Source organism: Heterodontus francisci, chromosome 4 (assembly GCF_036365525.1).
Source record: "Heterodontus francisci isolate sHetFra1 chromosome 4, sHetFra1.hap1, whole genome shotgun sequence".
In the NCBI taxonomy this organism is placed as follows: Eukaryota; Metazoa; Chordata; class Chondrichthyes; order Heterodontiformes; family Heterodontidae; genus Heterodontus; species Heterodontus francisci.
Genome location: NC_090374.1, coordinates 49,047,673 through 49,075,024, shown reverse-complemented (window position 1 = coordinate 49,075,024; position 27,352 = coordinate 49,047,673). Strand labels below are relative to the sequence as shown.

The window sequence follows — 27,352 nt, the reverse complement described above, 5'->3', positions numbered from 1 at the left end:
TTAAGCTTAATAAAGAACAGAAACCTTGGTGAATTGGGGAAGATCTTTACAAAAGAAGTGACATGTCAAGATATATGATGGCATGGAGGTTGCTTTTGGGATACTGTTTTGACTTTCTGGTTGGGTTGTGGGCTGTTTTGAGTTAGTTGGAGATCAACCTGCCAAGAGAGAAGTACCCAGCTCGCGTCGCCCTCCTGTCTCTCTGAAACCCTGCATATCGAGTGTAATGTCTGAAACCCTGATGCCACATTTCTCCTGGAAAGATTAATTCTCGATGCCTCCTGAAAAGAACTGCTTCAGAAAAGAACCCAATGACCTGTCTACCTGTACTCAGATGCCAGGCTGTATGCCAGTTTGGGAAACAACATATCTCATCTTTTTCCATCAAGAATTAACAAGTATTTGGCTAACGTATTCTTTTTTGTAAAAGAGAATTTTTTTTTCTTGTACCTGTACATGTGTGTGCGCATGTTGGGTATTTAAAAAGGGAACGTTGTTATTTCAATCTGTGTATTAATGCTTTGCTTCTTTCCTGGATAAGTCTTGTCTTATAATAAACTGATAATTTTGTTGCTCATTAAAGGTTGGTGTATTTTATCCTGGGATAAGGAGCAGAGTATATGATTGTATCGGTAACTGGCTAAACATTTAAATATATGTTGTAACCTTGGTGAAGTGGAACTGGAAAAGACAGTGCACTCCTCCTGCTTCGGTGGTAACATCATCTACAAGGCCCAAGTCAGGAGTATGATAGAATATAATCCACTTACCTAGATGAGTGTAGCTCAAACAACACTCAAGAAGCTCAACACCATTCAAGACCAAACAACCCATTTGATTGACACCCATCCACCACCTTAAACACGCACTCTTTCGACTACTGCACAAAATGACATTGCAGCAACCCACCAAGGCTTTTGCAACTGCATTTCCCAAACCTCTGAACTCTACCACCTAGAAGGCAACAGGTGCATGAGTACACCACCACCTGCAAGATCCCCTCCAAATCACACACCATCCTGACTTGGAAATATATTGCCGTTCCTGAATCATCACTGGATCAAAATCCTGAAACTCCCTACCTAAGAGCTTTTACAAGTATATAACAAGGGAGAGAGTAACTAAAGTAAACATTGGTCCCTTAGAAGCAGAGACAGGAGAAATTATCATGGGGTATAAGGAAATGGCAGAGACATTGAACAATTATTTTGTGCTGTCTTCACAGTAGAAGACGCAGGTTACATATCAGAAATAGAGGGTAACCTAAGGGCTAATGAGAGAGAAAATTAAGTAACATCAGCAGACAAAAAGTACTGGAGAAACGCAAGGGACTAAAATCCAACAAATCCCCATGACCTGATGGCCTACATCCTAGGGTTCTAAAAGAGATAGCTGCAGAGATAGTGGATGCTGGCTATGGTTTTCCAAAATTCTCTAAATTCTGGAACTATCCCAGCAGATTGGAAGTTGGCAAATGTAACACCGCTATTCAAGAAAGGAGGGAGAGAGAAAAATCATTGGGAAAGTGCTGGAATCTATTATTAAGGAAGTCGTAATGCACTTAAAGCATTGCATGATTAGAGCTAGTCAATGTAGTTTTATGAAAGGGAAATCATGTTTGACAAACTTATTAGTGTTCTTTGAGAATGTAACTAGTATGGGAAATAAAGGGGAACTAGTAGATGTGCATTTGGATTTCCAAATGGCATTCGATAAGGTGCCACACAAAAGGTTAATACACAAAATAAGGGCCCACGGAGTTGGGGATAATGTATTAGCATGGATGGAGGATTGGTTAACAGACAGGAAGCAAAGAGTGGGCATAAAGGGGAATTTTCAAGTTAGCAGGCAGTGAATAGTGGAGAGCTGCAAGGATCAGTGCTCGGGTCTCAGCTATTTACAATCTAAATTAATGACTAATGTATCTAAGTTTGCTGATACAAAGCTCGGTGGGAATGCAAGCTGTGAGGAGGACACAGGCTGCAAAGAGATATAAACAGGTTAAGTGAGTGGCAACAAGGTGGCAGACGGAGTGTAATGTGGGAAGATGTAAGGTTCCACGCTTTGGTCATAAGAATAGAAAAACAATTTTTTTTAAAAGGCGTTAAACTTGTAAATATTGATCAGAGAGACTTGGGTTGACTCGTACAAGGAGCACAAAAAGCATGCAGGTACTGCAAGCAGAAAAGCAAATGGCATGTTGGCCTTTATTGCAAGGGGATTGGATTACAAGAATAAAGAAGCCTTGCTACAATTGTGATTTGTGAAACCGCACCTGAAATACTGTGTGCAAAAAAATTGTGGCCTCCATATTTAAGGAAGGGTATACTTGCATTGGAGGCAGTGCAGTGAAGGTTCACTAAATTGGTCCCTGGGATGAGAGTGTTGTCCTATGATGTGAGGCTGAGTAAATTGGGTCTGTATTCTCTGGAGTTTAGAAGAATGAGAGGTGAGCTCATTGAAGCATTCAAGATTATGAAGGGGCTTAACACGTAGATACTGTGACGTTGTTTCCCCGGCTGGGGAATCTGGAGCATGGGGGCACAGTTTCAGGATAACAGGCCGATCATTTAGGATTGAGATGAGAAATTTCTTCACTCAAATGGTTGTGAATCTCTACCCCAGACGGTTGTGGATGTGCCATTATTGAATATATTTAAGGCTGAGATAGACAGATTTTTGGTGTCTCGGAATCAAGGGATCTGGGGAACGGGGAGGAAAGTGGAGTTGAAGCCCAAGATCAGCCTTGATCATATTGAATGGTGAAGCTCCTCCTATTTATTATGTTCTTAACAGTACTGTGGGAGTACCTTCATACATGGACTGCAAGGGTTCACGAAGGTGGCTCAGCACCACCTTTTCTAGGACAATTAGCAATGGAGAATAAATGTTGGCCTTGCCAGCAACACACACATCATATGAACTAATTATTAAAAAAAAAATTCTGTTGATACACAGATCTATCTTTCAAGATCATGAAGTCTCAGTGGAGATGAACTGGTTAGCTTTTTTTTGATTGCTCAAAAGTTTGTTGTTGGGACTACTCTCAATTTCAACCCATTTTTACGTAGCAGATGCCTGAATAGTTTTGTTTTCTCTGTTAGATATAGTTACACTTTCTTAGCAGGTCCATGCATAGCAATTGTTGAACATCAGAGATGTTCATTAGTTCAGACATGGTGGTAATTGCCTGTATCTTTTCAAGGTCTTTAACTCCTAGTGACGCTATCGGGAGGTTCATCTCATAACTCAGTGCATCTCCTTCCTTCCTTCTTGGAGGGTCTAAGGTCTGCCTTTATTTCTTGATCATGTTCTTTTTGGCTCTCCTCATGTACTGGGATAGCACATAAATGACATACCCTTCCAATTTCTCTAACTCTTTTGTACTTAAGATTAGGGTGGTGCTGAGCTCTTTCCATTTATTGTGTAGTGTGCTATATTCTTTGTGCTCTACTTAGAGGCATAAGGCAATGAAAAAACTCTGTATACGTCCCTCCTCTTGTTTTCTTTAGTTAAATGTTACTCTCTTGATAAATACATTTCTAGATAACATGAAATTCCTCTCAAATGTTTCTGCACTTTTTTTTCTTTGTTTTACTGTTTCTGCAAACAGTTCCTGTCTTACTGAATTGAAGTCTAGATCTTTTATTCCCCCAACTCCGAAGTAGCATAGTTATGGTCAAACAATTAAACTCAATCATGTGAATTGCATGTAAATATATTTGCCAAGTTTGAAATTGTTCCCAATGCTAAGGCACTTCATCCAGGATGAACTACTACCCATATTTATTTCCAAATAAGATGTTCACAGAAGCAAAACATTAAACGCCCCTACCACTGGGCTCAAATCCACCACTGCAACCTCAGCACACTGTGGCTACAGTATGTACTATCTACAAGATGCATTGCAGCAACCTTACCAAGATTACTTCAGCAGCACCTCCCTTACCTGCGACCTCTAGCAGGAAGGAGGACAAGAGCAGCCATGTTATAAGTACACTCAAACATTTAAGGGAACGCTTGATGTACACATGAGGGAGAAAGAAATAGAGGGGGCAGGGTGTGATGGAGATAATTAGAAAGGGAGGAAGCTTGTGTATAGCATAGACACCAGCTTGGCCCAATTAGGCCAAATGCTATATTTCTGTACTGTACGTTCTGTAATTCCATGTAATTACTTCCAGGGTTTTTGTGAGTTTTCATAGAACCCCCTTAACACAATAATCGGAAATTACACAGTACTATGCCAAATGCATATAAATATTTAATTATACTGCATCCCATCAGAGAATGCCTTCATTTGTTAATTTATGAACAAAGCTGTGCCCTATTTCCTGTAAGCAAAACAAGTAAAGTCTCCTATTATCTTAGTGAAGAAATAGCCTTCACTTTGCAGCTCCAGTTCTAATTTCTAATATATTGAATACATAAGTCTATCAAGACATAGGCCCTGATTTTAACACTCCCCACCTAGCAGAAACTGCCCTTGCAAGGAAGTCTTGGACTTTCTGAGCCCCCCCTTAATCATAGCTAGTGCCCCCCACTCATCACTCAACTGACAGCCAGGGGCCATCGCCACGGATCCTCAGTAGCAGCTTCCTGAAGCTGAATTCCTGGTCCCACCTGCCAGCCAGCTAGTGAATCTAGTCGGGTGCAGTAGGAGGAGTCAGCGAAAATTTATTCAAATGAAGCCCAGACATTAAGATTGGTTCCAGACTCCTGGGGCACACCGCTGGCTTCAGGGGCAGTGATCAAGTACCCCTGCCGCCTCCACCCTTGTCTTTAAAAGCAGGGCCATTGAATCTGTTCATCATAATACATTGCTGTTCATGTTAGTTCCAAATATTATGTGATGCAAGACACCGCTAATCGTTGTTATTTTGGCCAATTGCAGTATAATGCATGAGATTTTGTTTTTTGAAAGCTTAAATATTCTTATATACTGAGTGCAGCAAGCCTTTAAATCAGGAGAAAATAAAGGAGCATTATAGGGAGCCTGTAACTTGCATTTCAGCATGCACTTTGTCATATTCACCACCAACACTAAATAGTGGTGCAAGTAGTCAGTATAACTGGCTGTGTTCACACTACTACAGAATATTCATTCTGTGATGGAGGGTACAATATTCTTATTATAGTACTGGACATGAGTTCAAATCCCAGCATGCAAGTTGAGAAACTTAATGCAATAAATTTGATGATTTGTGGACCAGGACCTGAAAATAATGACTGAACAGTGTTGGATTCATGTAAAAACCTGACTGGTTCACTCACTAGTGCCTCAGTCTGGCCTACGTGTGACTCCAGTTCCGCCATACGTGGTCGATTCTTTGTTCCTCAGGGTACGTGATTGTCTTCGTGCCTCAGGGCATATACAATGATATATACTGCCTTGTCACATCCAAAGAACAAATATTTTTAAAAATCAGTACAAAGTGGTATATCACTACGTAACACCTAGGATTATGCACTGGGGCAGGGCATTTGCAGCCTTTTTACAGACCCAGTACAATCCAGCTTTCAAATCTTTCAATTACTTTCAAAACCTCCTTGTTATTGTACCTCAGTTATGAAACTATAAAAGTTTTCGGTACAACACAACATTTATCCAGTGTTACATCTGATGTTAATAGCTACAATAACCCAAATAATTCCACCTGACGTACTCAATAAATTTCGAATACTGCAGCCTGTCCAAATGTCTCCAAGGAGGGTGAACCTGCCTTTGTTATGTGGATAATAAAGGAGCCCCACCAAAAGTTATAATAGACCTTATGAGAGCAGGAAATGTATTTCCAAATTTTGTCTTTTCTTTATATATTGAATAAATTGAATACTCAGTGGGGATCCCATGAATAATTTACCTGTTGAATGGTATTCCTCTTAGTAAACATATGGGGCTCTATTACCACCTCCATACCCAGCTCCCCACCTCGGGTGGGAGAGGGTTAGATTAGGGGATGTTGAAGAATGAAATACGGGAAATGCATCCCCAACATGCCGTGCATGTGGCCTCTGCCTTTTTTGTGGCATCCGCTATCAAGACATTTGAGTGTCCTGCCGTGTAGAGGTGGGACACTTCATTAACATTTAAATTGGGCGCCCACAGTGCAGTTGGGAGCCTGATTTAAAATTTACCATTGCTGCACAGGTTTCCCAGGGATCAGGAAACGTAGCACTGTAAATGAGGTGCGAGCTGCCAGGTCCACAAGGTAGGTGCCTCTTTCAACAATGCTTGTGGGCCAGGGGGAGTAGGGGTGCTCCCCAAGCACCTCTTGAGCGCCAGCCTCCCCCACCCCCCTCCCCCCAAAAACATCTCCGGTTGTCGATCTCCCTTCAACACCCCTGATTGCAAGCCTCCTCCGCCTCCTGATTGCGGGGCCCAGCCCCAAGAGTCCCCGACTGTGACCTCCTGTTGATGGTTTCTCATTCACCAGCCAGGCTGTCCATTTGGTTGGCTGCCAGGCAGAAACAGTGCTTAAAAAATGTTAGAGGATTTGTTAAGTTTGGCAGGACCTTGGCTTCCCCAGCCTTGCCAGTTCTTCAATCATTTTTTGCCTCCCCATAAATATCAGGGTCATGGTAATTGAGCTGTTCTTGTGCATAGTGAAGGGGACTGTCAGAGAATACAGCAGAATATAGATAGACTGGAGAGTTGGGCAGAGAAATGGCAGATGGAGTTCAATCAGGGCAAATGCGAGGTGATGCATTTTGGAAGATCCAATTCAAGCGTGAACTATACAGTAAATGGAAAAGTCCTGGGGAAAATTGATGTACAGAGAGATTTGGGTGTTCAGGTCCATTGTTCCCTGAAGGTGGCAACGCAGGTCAATAGAGTGGTCAAGAAGGCATCCGGCATGCTTTCCTTCATCGGACGGGGTATTGAGTACAAGAGTTGGCAGGTCATGTTACAGTTGTATAGGACTTTGGTTCGGCCACATTTGGAATACTGCGTGCAGTTCTGGTCGCCACATTACCAAAAGGATGTGGATGCTTTGGAGAGGGTGCAGAGGAGGTTCACCAGGATGTTGCCTGGTATGGAGGGCGCTAGCTATGAAGAGAGGTTGAGTAGATTAGGATTATTTTCATTAGAAAGACGGAGGTTGAGGGGGGACCTGATTGAGGTGTACAAAATCATGAGAGGTATAGACAGGGTGGATAGCAAGAAGCTTTTTCCCAGAGTGGGGGATTCAATTACAAGGGGACACGAGTTCAAAGTGAAAGGGGAAAAGTTTAGGGGGGATATGCGTGGAAAGTTCTTTACGCAGAGGGTGGTGGATGCCTGGAACGCATTGCCAGCGGAGGTGGTAGACGCGGGCAGGATAGCGTCTTTTAAGATGTATCTAGACAGATACATGAATGGGCAGGAAGCAAAGAGATACAGACCCTTAGAAAATAGGCGACGGGTTTAGATAGAGGATTTGGATCGGCGTAGGCTTGGAGGGCCGAAGGGCCTGTTCCTGTGCTGTAATTTTCTTTGTTCTTTGTTCTCTTCATCGTAAACATTTTGTATACACTACACAAAAACCCTCAGTCTTTTGTCCTTCATGTCACCTGTTTGAACTTTTTATTAAATTAAGAGAAGCAGTGAAGTTGTAGAGTTTTTAAAAGTTAGAACTATGGTATTCCAATTGCCTTTCTTCATTACAAAATCAAACAAATTTAATAAATTATAACAAATCTACACTGAATAAATGTCATCTGTTTAACTGTTCAACACGTAATGGACCAATTATAATTGAGATGTATGTTTGCTTATACTGTGCTTTATTTGCTGTCAATTTACTTCAACAATATCTTTTAAAACTAATATTCAGTAACAGTTGCAAGCATATCTGGCACTAATATGTACAGCATCTGTAGATTTTGGGAAAGTTTCAAGCTAATGCTATGCACTTGCCACAACAAAAAATATAGACTCATTCTGTTGACCAACACCAGCCTAATTTAGATTGATGCCTTTAACAGTACAGAGCATCTGCTGAAGCAGTTTGCTTTTTGGAACTTAATTTAATTTACTCTTGATTAGATGTAGTCTGTAAAAAAAAAAGAAGGAAGACAAGGCTGAAGTATTTGGAACCATCTTCAGCCAGAAGTGCCGAGTGGATGATCCATCTCTGCCTCCTCCTGAGGTAACCAGCGTCACAGATGCCAGTCTTAAGTGAATTCAAGTCACTCCACGTGATATTATAAAACTGCTGAAGGCACTGGATACTGCAAAGACTATTGGCCTGACAACATTTTTTTTATTCATTCATGGGATGTGGGTGTTGCTGGCCAGGCCAGCATTTATTGCCCATCCCTAATTACTCTTGAGAAGGTGATGGTGAGCTGCCTTCTTGAACCGCTGCACTCAATGTGGGGTAGGTATACCCACAGTACTGTTAGGAAGGGAGTTCCAGGATTTTGATCCAGTGACAGTGAAGGAACAGCGATATAGTTCCAAGTCAGGTTGGTGTGTGACTTGGAGGGGAACTTGCAGGTGGTGGTGTTCCCATACATTTGATGCCCTTGTCCTTCTAGTTGGTAGAGGTCGCGGGTTTGGAAAGTGCTGTCTAAGGACCCTTGGTGCATTGCTGAAGTGCATCTTGTAGATGGTACACGCTGCTGCCACTGTGCGTCGGTGGTGGAGGGAGTGAATGTTTGTGGATGGGGTGCCAGTCAAGCAGGCAGCTTTGTCCTGGATGGTGTCGAGCTTTTTGAGTGTTGTTGGAGCTGCACCCATCCAGGCAAGTGGAGAGTATTCCATCACACTCCTGACTTGTGCCTTGTAGATGGTGGACAGGCTTTGAGGAGTCAGGAAGTGAGTTACTTGCCGCAGGATTCCTAGCCTCTGACCTGCTGTTGTAGCCATGGTATTTATATGGCTACTCCAGTTCAGTTTCTGGTCAGTGATAGCCCCAAGGATGTTGATAGTGGTGGATTCAACGATGGTAATGCCATTGAATATCATGGGGAGATGGTTAGATTCTCTCTTGTTGGAGATGGCCATTGCTCGGCACTTGTGTGGCGCGAATGTTACTTGCCACTTATCAGCCCAAGCCTGGATATTGTCCAAGTCTTGCTGCAATTTCTACACAGACTGCTTCAGTATCTGAGGAGTTGCGAATGGTGCTGAACATTGTGCAATCATCAGCGAACATCCCCACTCTGACCTTATGATTGAAGAAAGGTCATTGATGAAGCAGCTGAAGATGGTTGGGCCTAGGACACTACCCTGAGGAACTCTTGCAGTGATGTCCAGGAGCTGAGATGATTGACCTCCAACAACCACAACCATCTTCCTTTGCACTAGGTATGACTCCAACCAGCGGAGGGTTTTCCCCCGATTCCCATCGACCTCAGTTTTGCTAGGGCTCCTTGATGCCATACTCGGTCAAATGCTGCCTTGATGTCAAGGGCAGTCACTCTCACCTCACCTCCTGAGTTCAGCTCTTTTGTCCATGTTTGAACCAAGGCTGTAATGAGTCAGGAGCTGAGTGGCCCTGGCGAAACCCAAACCGAGCATCACTGAGCAGGTTATTGCTAAGCAAGTGGTGCTTGATGGCACTGTTGATGCCACCTTCCATCACTTTACTAATGATTGAGAGTAGGCTGATGGGGCGGTAATTGGCCAAGTTGGACTTGTCCTGCTTTTTGTGTACAGGACATACCTGGGCAATTTTCCACATTGCAGGGTAGATGCCAGTGTTGCAGCTATATTATGCTCCAACACTCTGCTCCCCTCCTGAAGCTAAAGACCAGTTCTATGAACAACTCCATAACATCATTAGCAACATCCCCAACACCGAATACCTATTCCTGCTGGGGGACTTTAATGCCAGGGTTGGGGCCAACCATGACTCATGGCCCTCCTGCCTTGGGCGCTATGGCGTTGGAAGGATGAATGAGAACGGGCAGAGACTGCTTGAGTTGTGTACCTATCATAACCTCTGCATCACCAACTCGTTCTTTCACACTAAACCCTGTCACCAGGTTTCATGGAGGCACCCAAGATCGCGTCGTTGGCACCAGCTAGACCTCATTGTCACAAGGCGAGCCGCCTTAAACAGTGTTCAAATCACACGCAGCTTCCACAGTGCAGACTGCGACACCGACCACTCCCTGGTGTGCAGCAAGGTTAGACTCAGACCAAAGAAGTTGCATCATTCCAAGCAGAAGGGCCACCCGCGAATCAACACTAGCAGAATTTCTCACCCACAGCTGCTACAAAAATTTCTAAATTCACTTGTAACAGCCCTTCAAAACACTCCCACAGGGGATGCTGAGACCAAGTGGGCCCACATCAGAGACGCTATCTATGAGTCAGCTTTGACCACCTACGGCAAAAGTGCGAAGAGAAATGCAGACTGGTTTCAATCTCATAATGAAGAGCTGGAACCTGTCATAGCCGCTAAGCGCATTGCACTGTTGAACTACAAGAAAGCCCCCAGTGAGTTAACATCCGCAGCACTTAAAGCAGCCAGAAGCACTGCACAAAGAACAGCCAGGCGCTGCGCAAACGACTACTGGCAACACCTATGCAGCCATATTCAGCTGGCCTCAGACACCGGAAACATCAGAGGAATGTATGATGGCATGAAGAGAGCTCTTGGGCCAACCATCAAGAAGATCGCCCCCCTCAAATCTAAATCAGGGGACATAATCACTGACCAACACAAACAAATGGACCGCTGGGTTGAGCACTACCTAGAACTGTACTCCAGGGAGAATGCTGTCACTGAGACTGCCCTCAATGCAGCCCAGCCTCTACCAGTCATGGATGAGCTGGACATACAGCCAACCAAATCAGAACTCAGTGATGCCATTGATTCTCTCGCCAGTGGAAAAGCCCCTGGGAAGGACAGCATTACCCCTGAAATAATCAAGAGTGCCAATCCTGCTATACTCTCAGCACTACATGAACTGCTATGCCTGTGCTGGGACGAGGGAGCAGTACCCCAGGACATGCGCGATGCCAATATCATCACCCTCTATAAAAACAAAGGTGACCGCGGTGACTGCAACAACTACCGTGGAATCTCCCTGCTCAGCATAGTGGGGAAAGTCTTTGCTCGAGTCGCTCTGAACGGGCTCCAGAAGCTGGCCGAGCGCGTCTACCCTGAGGCACAGTGTGGCTTTCGTGCAGAGAGATCGACCGTTGACATGCTGTTCTCCCTTTGTCAGATACAGGAGAAATGCCGTGAACAACAGATGCCCCTCTACATTGCTTTCATTGATCTCACCAAAGCCTTTGACCTCGTCAGCAGACATGGTCTCTTCAGACTACTAGAAAAGATTGGATGCCCACCAAAGCAACTAAGTATCATCACCTCATTCCATGACAATATGAAAGGCACAATTCAACATGGTGGCTCCTCCTCAGAGCCCTTTCCTATCCTGAGTGGTGTGAAACAGGGCTGTGTTCTCGCACCCACACTTTTTGGGATTTTCTTCTCTCTGCTGCTTTCACATGCGTTCAAGTCCTCTGAAGAAGGAATTTTCCTCCACACAAGATCAGGGGGCAGGTTGTTCAACCTTGCCCGCCTAAGAGCGAAGTCCAAAGTACGGAAAGTCCTCATCAGGGAACTCCTCTTTGCTGACGATGCTGCTTTAACATCTCACACTGAAGAGTGTCTGCAGAGTCTCATCGACAGGTTTGCGGCTGCCTGCAATGAATTTGGCCTAACGATCAGCCTCAAGGAAACGAACATCATGGGGCAGGACGTCAGAAATGCCCCATCCATCAATATTGGTGACCACGCTCTGGAAGTGGTTCAAGAGTTCACCTACCTAGGCTCAACTATCACCAGTAACCTGTCTCTAGATGCAGAAATCAACAAGCGCATGGGAAAGGCTTCCACTGCTATGTCCAGACTGGCCAAGAGAGTGTGGGAAAATGGCGCACTGACACGGAACACAAAAGTCCGAGTGTATCAGGCCTGTGTCCTCAGTACCTTGCTCTATGGCAGCGAGGCCTGGACAACGTATGTCAGCCGAGAGCGACGTCTCAATTCATTCCATCTTCGCTGCCTCCGGAGAATACTTGGCATCAGGTGGCAGGACCGTATCTCCAACACCGAAGTCCTCGAGGCGGCCAACATCCCCAGCTTGTACACACTACTGAGTCAGCGGCGCTTGAGATGGCTTGGCCATGTGAGCCGCATGGAAGATGGCAGGATCCCCAAAGACACATTGTACAGCGAGCTCGCCACTGGTATCAGACCCCCGGCTGTCCATGTCTCCGCTATAAAGACGTCTGCAAACGCGACATGAAATCCTGTGACATTGATCACAAGTCGTGGGAGTCAGTTGCCAGCGTTCGCCAGAGCTGGCGGGCAGCCATAAAGACGGGGCTAAAATGTGGCGAGTCGAAGAGACTTAGTAGTTGGCAGGAAAAAAGACAGAGGCGCAAGGGAAGAGCCAACTGTGCAACAGCCCCGACAAACAAATTTCTCTGCAGCACCTGTGGAAAAGCCTGTCACTCTAGACTCTAAATTGGCCTTTATAGCCACTCCAGGCGCTGCTTCACAAACCACTGACCACCTCCAGGCGCGTATCCATTGTCTCTTGCGATAAGGAGGCCCAAAAGAAAGCTATACTGGAACAGCTTGGCTCGGGGCACCGCAAGTTCTGGAGCACAGGTCTTCAGTACTATTGCCGGAATATTGTCAGGGCCCATAGCCTTTGCAGTACCCAGTGCCTTCAGTCGTTTCTTGATATCACGCGGAGTGAATTGAATTGGCTGAAGCCTGGCATCTGTGATGCTGGGGACTTCAGGAGGAGGCCGAGATGGATCATCAACCCGGCACTTCTGGCTGAAGATTGTTGCAAATGCTTCAGCCTTATCTTTCGCACTGATATGTTGGGCTCCCCCCTCATTGAGGATGGGGATATTTGTGGAGCCACCTCCTCCAGTTAGTTGTTTAATTGTCCACCACCATTCACGGCTGGATGTGGCAGGACTGCAGAGCTTAGATCTGATCTGTTGGTTATGGGATTGCTTAGCATTTCTATCGCATGCTGCTTATGCAATTTGGCACACAGATAGTCTTGCGTTGTAGCTTCACCAGGTTGACACCTCATTTTGAGGTATGCCTGGTGCTGCTCCTGGCATGCCCTCCTGCACTCTTCATTGAACCAGGTTTGGTCTCCTGGCTTGATGGTAATGGTGGAGTGGGGGATATGCCGGGCCATGGGGTTACAGGTTGTGGTTCAGTACAATTCTGCTGCTGCTGATGGCCCACAGCGCCTCATGGATGCCCAGTTTTGCATTGCTAGATCTGTTCAAAATCTATCCCATTTAGCGCGGTGGTAGTGCCACACAACACGAAGGAGGGTATCCTCAATGTGAAGCCAGGACTTAGTCTCCACAATGACTGTGCGGTGGTCACTCCTACCGCTACTGTCATGGACAGATGCATCTGCGGCAGGCAGATTGGTGAGGACGAGGGCAAGTATGTTTTCCCCTCTTGTTGGTTCCCTCACCACCTGCCGCATACCCAGTCTAGCAGATATGTCCTTTAGGACTCGGCCAGCTCGGTTAGTAGTGGTACTACCAACATTCTGGTAATAGTACTGAAGATTTGTGTTCCAGAACTGGCTGCACCCCTAGCCAAGCTGTTCCAGTACAGCTGCAACACTGGCATCTACTCAACAATGTGGAAAATTGCCCAAGTATGTCCTGTACACAAAAAGTAGGACTAATCCAACCTGGCCAGTTACTGCCCCATCTGTCTACTCTCGATCATCAACAAAATGATCAGCCATGATCTTATGGAATGGCGAAGCAGGCTTGAGGGGCCAAATGGCCTACTTCTGTTCCTAGTTCATTTGTAGTCCTGTGTTGTAGCTTCACCAGGTAGACATCTCATTTTTAGGTATGCCTGGTGCTGTTCCTGGCATGCTCTCTTGCACTCTTTATTGATCCCTTGGCTTGATGGTAATGCTAGAGTGAAGAATATGCCAGGTCGTGAGGTTACAGATTGTGGTTGAATACACTTCTGCTGCTGATGGTCCACAGCACCTCATGGATGCTGAGTTTCGGATGCCAGATTTGTTCTGAATCTATCCCATTTGTCCCATTAGACACATAACACAATGGACAGTATCGTCCGTGTGAAGACAGGACTTTGTTTTCACAAGGGTTGTGCGGTGGTCACTCGGACCAATACTGTCATGGACAGATGCATCTGCAACAGGTAGATTGGTGAGGACAAGATCTAGTAGGTTTTTCCTTTTTGATTCCCTCGCCACCTGCAGCAGGCCCAGTCTGGAAGATATGTCCTTTAGGACTTGGTCGGTAGTGGTGCTACCAAGCCACTCTTGGTGATGGACATTGACGTCCCCCACCCAGGATACATTCTGTGCCCTTGCCACCCTTAGTACTTCGTCCAAGTGGTATTCAACATGGAGGAGCACTGATTCATCAACTGAGGGAGTGCAGTCGGTGGTAATCAGCAGGAGGTTTCCTTGCCCATGTTTGACCTGATGCCATGAGACATCATGGGGTCCAGAGTCAATGTTGAGGACTCCCAGGACAACTCCCTCCCGACTATATACCACTGTGCCGCCACCTCTGGTGAGTCTGTCCTGTCTGTGGGACATTAGATATAAGGTATATTTCCGTGAGTATGACTTTGTCAGGCTGTTGCTTGTCTCGTCTGTGGGACAGCTGTCCCAATTTTGGCACAAGCTCCCAGATATTCGTAAGGAGAACTTTACAGGGTCAACAGGGCTGGGTTTGACATCATTTCCAGTGCCTTGGTCGATGTCGGTTATTCTGTCTGGTTATGTTCCTTTTCAACTTTTGTGTAGTGGTTTTATATAACTAAATGGCTTGCTGGGCCATTTCAGAGGGCAATTAAGAGTCGACCACATTGCTGTGTGTTTGAAGTCACAAGTCGGCCAGACCAGGTCAGGATGGCAGATTTCCTTCTGAAAAGGACATTAGTGAACCAAAAATAAAAACAGGAAGTGCTGGAAATACTCAGCAAGTCTGGTAGCATCTACCAGCCTCACATCCAAAGGATTATTTTTTTAGTTAGTTAGTTAGAGATACAGCACTGAAACAGGCCCTTCGGCCCACCGAGACTGTGCCGACCATCAACCACCCATTTATACTAATCCTACACTAATCCCATATTCCTACCACATCCCCACCTGTCCCTATATTTCCCTACCACCTACCTATACTAGGGGCAATTTATAATGGCCAATTAACCTATCAACCTGCAAGTCTTTGGCATGTGGGAGGAAACCGGAGCACCCAGAGGAAATCCACGCAGACACAGGGAGAACTTGCAAACTCCACACAGGCAGTACCCAGAATTGAACCCGGGTCGCTGGAGCTGTGAGGCTGCGGTGCTAACCACTGCGCCACTGTGCCGCCACCTCCAACATGATGCCACCACCAAACGCATCTTCCTCCCCTGTTAGCATTCCGAAGTGATGGTTCCCTCCATGCCACCCTGGTCCCCTCCTCCATTAGCCCCGAAACCTCGTCCCCTTACCACAGCACCTCCCCATGCAATCGCAGGAGGAGTAGTGTCTGCCCTTTTACCTCCTCTCTCCTCAATATCCAAGGCACCAACACTCATTTCAGGTGAAGCAGCGATTTACTTGTACTTTCAATTTAGTTTACTGTATTCGTTGCTCACAATGCGGACTCCTCTACATTGGAGAGACCAAACGCAGATCGGGTGATCGCTTTGCGGAACACCTCCGCTCAGTCCTAAAACATGACCCTGAGCTTCTGATCGTTTGCCATTTCAACACACTCCCCTGCTCTCATGCCCACATCTCTGTCCTGGGCTTGCTGCAGTGTTCCAGTGAACATCAACCCAAGTTCGAGGAACAGCACCTCATATACCGATTAGGATTGCTACAGCCTACTGGACTGAACAATGAGTTCAGTAATTTCAGAGCATAACTGGCCCGTTTTTATTTTTACTTTATTTTATTTTGTTTCATCATTTGTTTTTTACATGTGCCTGCCTGCTGGTTTTTTCATGTTTGTGCTTTTGGCTAGGGCTGTTCATTATTCTGTCATTTAACACCCTTTCTGCACTAATGCTTTGTCTTTCACCACACCATTAGCACACTCTTTGCCTTTGCCCCATGACCACATTGTCAGTTAATCTCTGGCCCTCTGTTCTGTCAACACCTTCCCTTTTGTTCTCTTTTCCCCCACCCCCGCTTTATTTGCTTAAAACCTATTACATTTCTAACCTTTGCCAGTTCTGATGGAGGGTCACTGACCTGAAATGTTAACTCTGCTTCTCTCTCCACAGATGCTGCCAGACCTGCTGAGTATTTCCAGCACTTTTCATTTTTGTTTCAGATTTCCAGCATCCGTACTATTTTGCTTTTATATTAGTGAACCAGATGGGTTTTGATGACAGTGGATGCTCATTTCGTGGTCACCATTACTGAGACTAGCTATCAATCCCAGCTTTGTTAATTAATTAATTGAATTTTATTAATGAATTAAATTTAAATTCCACCGGCTGCCGTGGTGGAATTTGAACCCGTGTCCCCGAAAATGACAAACTATCTTAATGATTTAAGCAGAAATGTGTATGTTGCACCTTCATAAAGCTTACCATGACTGGCTTAACTTTGATTGCCCCTTACATACAGCCAAGATAAATAATTTCTGTCCTATTGTATATTACTTTCTAATGTATAGGTCAGCCGTGGCCTCCGTGTGTTCGTGTGATGGTGGTGCGATCACCAGTCCTGGAACCTGGTACACTCTTCATCATCACTGCAGTGAAGTCAGCTACCATTGGAAGGTATCAGACAGAATTGTACTGCTAACACAGTTAAACAAGGATAGTTAAAAGAAGTTCAGTTGTTAGGTTAGACTGTATGAAATTTTATTTGGTGCCTTGATGTGGTGTTTCTGCAACTTTTTGTTGGAGGAGGGAGTATTTTCTTCAGTTTAATTATTGTCCTGTTCTGTGATCTTGTGATAAAAATAGAAAAACACATTTGTGGCTTTTCTTTTGCTAAGATTTATCAAAATTGTCAGCACTTACTAAGGTAGTGGTGTCAGAGTCATTATGGCACAAAAGGAGGCCATTCAGCCCATCAAGTCCATGCTGGATCTCTGTGGAGCAATTCAGTCAGTCCCATTCCCCCTCTCTTTGTCCATAGCCTTGCAAATTTATTTCCCACAGGTGCCCATCCAATTTCCTTTTGAAATCATTGATTGTGTCTGCTTTCACCACCTGCGTAGGCAACAAGTTCCAGATCATTACCACTTGCTGTGTAAAAATGTTCTTCCTCACATTCCCTCTGCATCTCTTGCCCAAAACTTTATACCTGTGTCCCCTAGTCCTTGTGCCATCAGCTAATGGGAACAGCTTTTCTTCGTCTATCTAAACCTGTCAGAATCTCCTACATCTTTATCAAATTTCTCCTCAAACTCTTTTGTTCCAAGGAGAACAACCCCAGCTTCTCCAACCTATCCTTGTAGCTAAAATCCCTCATCCCTGGAACCATTCTGGTAAATCTCCTTTGTACCCTCTCAAGGACCCTCATATCCTTCCTAAAATGTGGTGACCAGAACTGGATGCAGTACTCTATTTGTGGCTTAATCAGAGCTTTATAAAGGTTCAGCATAACTTCTCTGTTTTTGTACTTACTATCTCTGTTTATGAAGCCCAAGATTCCATATGCTTTGCTGACTACTCTATCAATATGTCCTGCCAGCTTCAAAGATCTATGCACATGCACCCCCAGGTTCCTCTGTTCCTGCACACTCTTTAGAACTGTGCCATTAAGTATATATTGCCTCTCCCTATCCCTTCTGCCAAAATGCATCACCTCTCACTTCTCTGTATTAAATGTAAATTTCATCTGCCACTTGTCTTCCCAATCTGATGGCTTGTCCATGTCCTGTTGCAATCGATTGGTATTATCCTCACTCTGCCACACCTCCAAGTTTGATTTCATCATGTCCTGACAAAATATTTTATAGAAAGAAGAGTAGATACATACGATCATATGAATTAGGAGCAGGAGTAGGCCACTCGGCCCCTTGAGCCTGCTCTGCCATTCAATAAGTTCATGGCTGAACTGATTTCTCCACATTACCACCTACCCCCGATAACCTTTCACCCCCTAAACATATTCAAAGACTCTGCTTCCACTGCCTTCTGAGGAAGACAGTTCCAAAAACTCTCAACCCTCTGAGAGAAAAAAATTCTCCTCATCTCTGTCATAAATGGGCAGCCCCTTATTTTTAAACAGTGACCCCTGATTTTAGATTCTCCCACAGGGGGAAACATCTTTTCCACATCTACCCTGTCAAGATCCTTCAGAATCTTATATGTTTCAGTCAAGTTGCCTCTTCTAAATTCCAGCGGCTACAAGTCTAGCCTGTCCAGTCTCTCCTCATAAGATAGCCCGCCCATTCCAGGTATCAGTCCAGTAAACCTTCTTTGAACTGCTTACAATGCATTTACATCCTTTTTGATAAATAAAAGCAAAATACTGCAGATGCTGGAAATCTGAAATAAAAACAAGAAATGCTGGAAATACTCAGCAGGTCTGGCAGTATCTGTGGAGAGAGAAGCAGAGTTAACGTTTCAGGTCAGTGACCCTTCTTCAGAACAGTTCTGAAGAAGGCTCACTGACCTGAAACGTTAACTCTGCTTCTCTCTCCACAGACGCTGCCAGACCTGCTGAGTATTTCCAGCATTTCTTGTTTTTATTACATCCTTTTTGAACTGCTTCCAACACATTTACATCAGTTCCAGTTCCAGTTTTCCAAATTTGTAAGCTTTTTGGACTCTCCACTTCTGGAACAGGTTGTACCTGAGAGGTCCCTGTAGTACCACAAATCTCTGATGCTAGTACGTCTGCCTGGTTGTTTTCCACATGCAAAAGGAAAAAACAAAGACTTGCATTTATATAACGCCTTTCACGACCTGAGGACATCCCAAGGCACTTTACACCCAAATAAGTACTTTTGAAGAGTTGTCATTGTTGTGATGCAACCGTATGTAGAACTCTTAAAGGCATAGTTATCAGCAATGATTTTATTTGTTTCTTTTTAACACGTCTGGTGGAAGATGCAACTTGTTTTCTTCCAGAACTGTGAGTAAAGTTGATTCAACCACCATTTAAAATAAATGTTATGATTGAGAGCACATCATTACGGTCTGCAAAGTTTCCTACCTCTGCTATTATAGTACTCTGGTATAATATAAACAAATGAGTAAGAACTTCACATTTCCTATGTTCATTATTTTCTTCCTCATATGTTCGTCCTCCATAGACAAAGCTGCCCATTTCCTGTTCTTCAGTCTTCTCTGATTTCGAGCACCAGGTGCTCATCAATTTTTGTGCATATATTTGCCCTGTTATGCCTACCTTTTCCTACTGCTGCTGCCATCAAGAGAATTGAATTGCAACTTTGGGACAAGACCTTAAATGCAGCATGAATAGAAGAGGTCTTGTGGTTTGGATGCCCAGCATAAGTATGTAAAAGCAACAAATTCAGTAGGTTTCGTTCCTTCAAGAAAATGGGATTTTAGTTTGTCCATTTTAAACAAGTCTCTGACATATTTATAGTATTGCCTGTATCCTTTCTGTGGGGCTTGCCAAAGATAAATTTCACAAGAGGATAGATCCTGTAGGCACCACTTGGTTTATATACTGTTAAACAATTTGAGACTTTTAGACACCACTTAATGTTTAACAATTCTAATTGGATGAAGTGGAGTGAATGCAGCATATCTTCCTTATATAATGTACACAGCCTCAAAAGGAAGTCATTGGAATCTTTGGTGTCGTTGGACCAAAGTACCTCATCCTGACATCTATAGTGTGTTAAGGGAAGGAACTGTTGTGATGATCCATATTTAAGAACTGTGCATTAACTATGTTCTTGCACGTATCGTGATGAAGACAGGCATTGTATAATTCTTAAATTTCACGATCCCAGCCAAAGCACTGGATGTTACTGTTTAACATCTTCTTTGGTCTCCCATTGGCATTAACATATTGTATGGCTCATGCACTGACTGAACAATCTGAAGTATTTGCAAGAGACCACAGATTTTTTAATGCTGTAATTTAGCCAAACATGGTACCTATTTTTTCTACATGTATAAGTAGTTGGTCTTTTTTGCCCAAAAAATAGAATTAGAAACTTCTCATAATTTAGTTTTATGGCCAAAAGGAGCACAGGTGAACAGCAGTACAGCTGCGGTTTTGGGTTTTTCCCATGAAGTCTCAAAGGTACCTGCATCACAACAAGTACAGTTACCTTACCCCGATATACTGTACACAGTAAGTATAAGAGTAGTCGATGAATAATGAGTACTGTACTTAAATTTACTTTATGGCCAGTATTAGAAAGCATAATTCTACCTCCTAACTTCATGTTACACAATAGTATTGATTATTCATTTATCATTCTTGATTAAGTTCAAATTTGTGTTGAGCAAATAAAATTCCAATTTGCAAAAGAACAGTAAGGTGGAAAATGCAGATTATTGGGGTGGAGGCATTTTTCTTTTTTTTCTATTCGTTTGAGTGGTGTAGGTGTCGCTGGCTAGGCCAGCATTTATTGCCCATCCCAAATTGCCTTTGGGAAGGTGGTGGTGAGCTGCCTTGAACCGCTGCAGTCTTTGGGGTGTAGGTACACCAACAGTGCTGTTAGGAAGGGATTTTGACCCAGCAACAGTGAAAGAACAGCAGTATAGTTCCAAGTCAGGATGGTGTGTGGCTTGGAGGGGAACTTGTAGGTGGTGATGTTCCCATGCATCTGCTGCCCTTGTCCTTCTAGATGGTAGAGGTCGCGGGTTTGGAAGGCGCTGTCAAAGGAGTCTTGGTGAGTTGCTGCAGTGCATCTTGTATATGGTACACACTGTTGCCACTGTGCGTTGGTAGTGGAGGGAGTGAATGTTGAAAGTGGTGAATGGGGTGCCAATTACGCAGGCTGCTTTGTCCTGGATGGTGTCGAGCTTTCTGAGTGTTGGAGCTGCACCCATCCAAGCTAGTGGAGAGTATTCCATCACACTCCTGACTTATGCCTTGTAGATGGTGGTCAGGCATTGGGGAGACGGGAGGTGAGTTACTCACTGCAGAATTCCCAGCCTCTGACTTGCTCTTGTAGCCGGGCCATTTATGTGGCTGGTCCAGTTCAGTTTCTGGTCAATGGTGACCCCCACGATGTTGATTGTGGGGGATTCAGTGATGGTAATGCCATTGAACATCAAAGGGAGATGGTTAGATTCTCTCTTGTTTGAGATGGTCATTGCCTGCACTTGTGTGGCACGAATGTTAATTGTCACTTATCAGCCCAAGCCTGGATGTTGTCCAGGTCTTGCTGCATATAGACTTGAGCTGCTTCAGTATCTGAGGAGTTGTGAGTGGTGCTGAACATTGTGCAATCATCAGCGAACATCCCCACTTCTGACCTTGTGATGGAGGGAAGGTCATTGATGAAACAGCTGAAGATGGTTGGGCCTAGGACACTTCCCTGAGGAACTCTTACAGTGATGTCCTAGGACTGAGATGATTGACCTCCAACAGCCACAGCCATCTTATTTTGTGCTAGGTATGACTCCAACCAGCGGAGTGTTTTCCCCCTGATTCCCATTGACTCCAGTTTTGCTAGGGCTCCTTGATGACATACTCAGTCAAGTGCTGTCTTGATGTGAAGGGCAGTCACTGTCACCTCTGGAGTTCAGCTCTTTTGTCCATGTTTGAACCAAGGCTGTAATGAGGTCAGGAGCTGAGTGGCCCTGGCAGAACCCAAACTGAGCGTTGGTGAGTAGGTTATTGCTGAGCAAGTGCCACTTGATAGCACTGTTAACGACCGCTTCCATCAAATTTGGATCAATGTCTTGATACTATGCTAATATTGTCTACACTGTTACAAAATGGCAAAGGGTTGCTAAAGATCCTCCAGGTATTTACTTGTTAAACAGCATTCTCTTTCAGAATCTCACAGTTTTATTTTTTCCAGTTTGCAGTATGCCACTGTGGATGGGACATGGAAGCTCAGTAAATAATATGTATTGTGCATTCTATTTTACTTTAAGTGTGATTCTTTTTATTTCACAGAGAGAAAGATATGGGCCATGCAATCAGAATAGCTGAAATTGGAGTTAGTAAGGTTAGTTATGTAATCACATTAAACTGTAAAAAGTGAAAACAGAATGGCATTAAAAAGACTGTTACTAGAGACTTGTGACAGATATAACTCTAACTAGTTTTATTCTAAAAGCAAAGAAGTTGTAATGTTCTGCATTATAAAATGTAATATTTCCAAACTACCTGTTGAGATATTAAATTACCTACCACTTGGTATCTTGATTAGCATTCATCTATTAAATATGGTATAAGACACAGATTGTGAACTTTTTAAGCCTCAAAACGGGAGTATGTTTATTTCCTGATTTCTTAATTCCTCACTCCGACCTCATCTACAAATGGCTCTCTTGATCTGAGTGATTAATGTAGGCGTACATAAGGTAGCCTTGGGAATCTCACCTGTAAATTCTTGTTTTGTGTCCCTATGGGAAAATGTTTTGCCCCCATTTGATATTCTTCTCACCAGCATGGGGAGATGAAGCCCAACAATGCTGGAAATTGCAGGTATAGCTTTGCATCCTATCATTCCATGCCACCACAGACTAATTCCTCAATATGTTTTTATTATATTGGTATGTTGGTCTTTGCTGTGTTATTTTCTTTTTCTCATGTCCTGATTTTCATCCTGTTTAGTTCCATGCTGAAGTATACTTTGACCAGGATCTGCAGGAATACATGCTGGTTGACCAGGGGAGCCAGAATGGGACTGTGGTCAATGGGAACAGAATCCTCATGGTAAGATTGTTGCTGCAATCAGATAGTAAGATCTTTTTACTGGCCTTTCTCAGCACCTGGTGTAGAAGTGTGATCAGAAAATGAGATGAAGTTTGTTTTATTCTCAGATAACTGTTCTGTGTGGCAGTCTAACATTGTTTTGAGTCGAGAGTCCAGCTCTTCACTATCAGCATCACTGTATTTATATAAAAAAGATTCACCCGCACAATATGTTCTGGTTCTATTCTTCATGGGTTTTTTTTGTTCATTTTAGCATTCCCATATCAGTGCTCACAATTAGATGTAGAACTCTCGACCAAGTGCTTCAATCCTTTCTCACCCAATCCTCAGATCTCTGCTCTAGTGACCACAGTGATAGCAACTGGATTCCACTTTGTTATGTGAGCAGAATTTTGAGGTCACTTCAGGGAACATTCTGGACAAAATGATTTAAAATTCTAACTCAACAATAATAGGCAAAAATAGTCTGATCTTCGGAAATGGGCAGAAGCTAAAGTTTTGACTTCTGAGGTTGACCTTCGGGGCATTCTAACTTCCTTGAAGCTGCGCAGCCACAGCCTGCTATGTTATTGAATATCATCCATCATGTGTTATACTGCTCCAAGTCTTGGGCAGCTGATGTGACCTTTATCAAGTTAAACCTACCATATTCCATTGTTAACTGGAGTATTCTGAATGGTATCAATTGGCCAAATGTAAGCAACAGATTGATGCCCATGATAAAAATGTAATCCAGTAGACTTGGAGACAGTGTTGGGGGTGGTGGGGGTGGGTGGGGGTGGTGGTGGAAGGGAGTGTTACACAGGGGCCAGTGCAACACAAAACCATTCATTTAACTAACATGCAGATTTTTGGAAGTGTTTCTTGATTTTATCCTGTAAATTAATACTATGATTTGCAGAAGTATGGTTCTGTGATAAGTGATTTAGTTTCATTCTTGCATGATCAAACATCATCACTTAGTTTATTTCTGGTTTGTAGAAATTATTCCAAATGACACCTTTTTCAATTAAATCTGTATTTAGTATTCATTTAATTAGAGTAATCTGAAGCTCCACTATTTAATTTTAATTGCAAAAAGTACAAAATGTAATTAATATCTGTTTGTTAGCCATCAATTTCATGTTTAATTTTTCAGCCAAAAAATAAATGTGATCCCCATAGGTTGGAGCATGGTGATGAAGTGAAATTTGGGGAGACGGTACTGTCTTTCCATATTCATCCAGGAACTGACACATGCAATGGCTGTGAGCCAGGTCAGGTTAAAGCACACCTGCGCCTCAATAAAAAAGAATCCACAGGTATTTGAATATGGTAAATTTGTTATCCTGCTGTTACTGATTTGTATATATCCACTCTTGTTTTGAAACTATGCATCAAAAACAGTAATATATGTTTAAGCCCTGATTATATACACTAATATTATTCATGTTTGCCTGTCAACTGAACTGGCAGGAATTGTGAATTTTAGGTTGGAAAACCAGCAGGAATGAGAGTTTCAGGTTGGGTCATCCCTTTAAGTCAGATTTATCTTAAGCTCTCTATTGCTGCATACTTAAGAATAAAACTTTCATTTGGACAGCAACAGAAGGAGCTGAACAACTATTCCTGTCTTCTACTTGTATGCTGCAATCAGTTGTAGCTGTAGGGTGTTGTGCTGGACTGCCCAATTACAGGTAGTGACATGTCACGGGTTTGAAGTGGCATTGACGTACTGCTCGACTAATTGATTTGTGTGATGTCATCTCAACACTCCTTTCTCTATTATTGCCTGTTGTGCAAAATTAATTATAAAAAAAAGTGGCAGTATTTACCTGTAATACCTCTTGTACCTTTAAGTGTACCGCAGTTCGTATTTTTATTGTTCAACAACTAATCACACATTAGTTACAGACCTCTTCTGGTCCTGTATTTTAGCCCTGAGAGTTAGCATGTATCTAAGCATGCAGTTGAATAACAAAGCCAGTGGGTGGCAGGTCAGGAATGTGTTTACCTTTCGCAGCAGAATCTCAAGCTAAGGAGGAAAGGCAAGTGCCAAGTGAATTATAAATATTCTCTCTAGAGTCAGCTGATGAAAGTTTCAATGTTTGTATTAAAACTTCCTCATGCAGCATGATTTATCCAACCTGTTCAAATATCATTGTGTTTCGACTGTGAGCCTCCACTCCACTGCCCTTCTTTACGTTTTCCTTCGGGCTTCCACATCAGGCCTGTACCTCAAATATCCTCTGCCCCCTTTCTGAATCTAGCCTACCTGTTGGAGCACTTGCCCCAACATATGGGCGGCGCAGTGGTTAGCACCGCAGCCTCACAGCTCCAGAGACCCGGGTTCGATTCTGGGTACTGCCTGTGCGGAGTTTGCAAGTTCTCCCTGTGTCTTCGTGGGTTTTCGCCGGTTTCCTCCCACATGCCAAAGACTTGCAGGTTAATAGGTAAATTGGCCATTATAAATTGCCCCTAGTATAGGTAGGTGGTAGGGGAATTGAGGGAAGGTGGGGATGTGGTCGGAATATGGGATTAATGTAGGATTAGTATAGATGGGTGGTTGCTGGTCGGCACAGACTTGGTGGGCCGAAGGGCCTGTTTCAGTGCTGTATCTCTAAATAAAAAAATAAATAAAATAAAAATAGAAGCAGTAAATATTCAGGGTGGACAGTTAAAAGACTTCAGTGGTCACAAAATATATTCTAAGCAGTGTTTTACAGCTCCTGTAATGTCTCCTCACAACCATCTCCTCCCTAGTTGTGACAATATAAATCCTGCATTCTCAGAACTCAACCACAGAATGATACTTTGCGTTGAACTGCAGACTGCCTCAAAGTTTCTCCACCTTGACTCACTCCAGCTTAGAGTCATTGAGCTGGAGTGCGATTTGGACAGACTCTGACACATAATGGAGGGAGAGGAATTTCTGAACAGCTTTATCCAGAATACACTCCAGAGAAAAACACAGATTTAAGAAAGGGAGGGTGTGACTGTTAGGGAGCCGGGTAATGGGGATTTAGGAGAGGTTGAGAAAGAGGATCCACAGACACTGGTCCTGTCCAACATGTACGATGTACTCGCTACCTATGAGAATAAGAGGGAAGACTGCAGGGAGGACAACCATAATGCAGACCAAGGCACCGTGGCTCAGAAGGCTGTCCAAGTTGTTGGTGTGGGGGTCGGTGTGAGGGAGAACAGAATAGAAATGTGGTAGTAATAGGAAACTCTCTAATTAGAGATATAGATTGTGTCCTCTGCAGGCAAGAATGAGAGTCCCAAAGGGTGTGTTAAGTACCTGCTGCCAGGGTGAGGGATGTCTCACAGCAGCTGGAGAGGAACTTGGAAAGGGAGGGGATAAACCCAGTTGTTGTGATCTATGTTGGAGCAAACAACATAGGTAGGAACAGGGAGGAGGTTCTGCCAAAAGAGTATCAGGCTCTAAATTAAAAAGCTGGACACCAAAGGTAATAATCTCTGGATTATTGCCCAAGCCATGTGCAAATTGGCATAGGAACAGACAGATCAGGAGAATTAACAGATGGTTAAAGGGCTGGTGTGGAAAAGAGGGGTTCCTTTTAATGGGATACTGGCACCAGTTCTGGGACAGGAAGGTGTTGTACCGAAGGGACAGGCCGCACTTGAACCGTATGGGACCTGTGTCCCAGCTGAAAGGGTAAATAGGGAGGTGGCAAAGACCTTAAACTAGTAAGATAGAAGTGGGGGGTGAATGTACAAGAAACGTAAGCAGCCTACATGTAAGTAAAACAGGGAAGGAAAGCATAGGAAAGAATAAAATAAGGGAGGACATTGATGGCAAGGGAACAAATAGATTTATAGAACAGGAGTCTAAAAAGATGATTAAACAAAGTGAGAGGAAGTCCTATTAAAAATGAGTTAAAATATCTGTACAGCAATGTACAGTGTGTCCATAGTAAAACAGGGGAGATGGAGGCAATCATGCGTTGGGAGGTATTACTGAGACATGGCTACAGTAAAATTAGGACTGGGAGTTAAACATTGCAGGGTATAACATATTTAGAAAAGATGGATAGGGAAAAAGAGGAGGTGGCGTATTATTCGGGATAACATTATGGCAGTAGAAAAAAAGGAACGCAGCTATCAGCAAGAGAAAAATAGAATCCATATAGATAAAGCTAAAAGATGATAAAGGATCAATCACACTAATAGGTGTAGTCTACAGGCCACCTAATCGTGGAAGAGAGGTGGAGGAAGAAATATGCAGACATTGGCAGAATTGAGTAAAAAAAAAGAATAATAATCAAGGGAATTTCAACTACCCTGATATTAATTGGACAGAAGAAGTAGATAAAAGGGATAAGGGATCGGATTTCCTACAAGGTATACAGGACTCCTTTCTAATCCAATATGTTAAAAGCCCAATGAGGGAAGATTCTCTATTGGATCTAGTAATGGGGAATGAACCAGAGCAGGTAAGAGAAGTAAAAAAAAGTAGGGGAACATCTAGGTAATAGCGGCCAAATTATAATATGCTTTTAGAATATAATAGAGAAGGACA

The 27,352-nt window shown here is 43.7% G+C and overlaps 1 protein-coding gene across 3 annotated transcripts in view; it reads left to right on the top strand.

Moving 5' to 3' along the window:
* aggf1 (angiogenic factor with G patch and FHA domains 1) overlaps window positions 1–27,352 on the top strand; it is a 110,221-nt gene that overhangs the window by 58,942 nt on the left and 23,927 nt on the right. For all 3 annotated transcript variants that reach the window (XM_068029487.1, XM_068029489.1, XM_068029488.1), the window contains 4 exons: window positions 16,670–16,775; window positions 22,066–22,117; window positions 22,729–22,830; window positions 23,969–24,131. In XM_068029487.1, coding sequence (XP_067885588.1) covers window positions 16,670–16,775; window positions 22,066–22,117; window positions 22,729–22,830; window positions 23,969–24,131 — 423 coding nt within the window. The remainder of the gene's footprint in view (window positions 1–16,669; window positions 16,776–22,065; window positions 22,118–22,728; window positions 22,831–23,968; window positions 24,132–27,352) is intronic.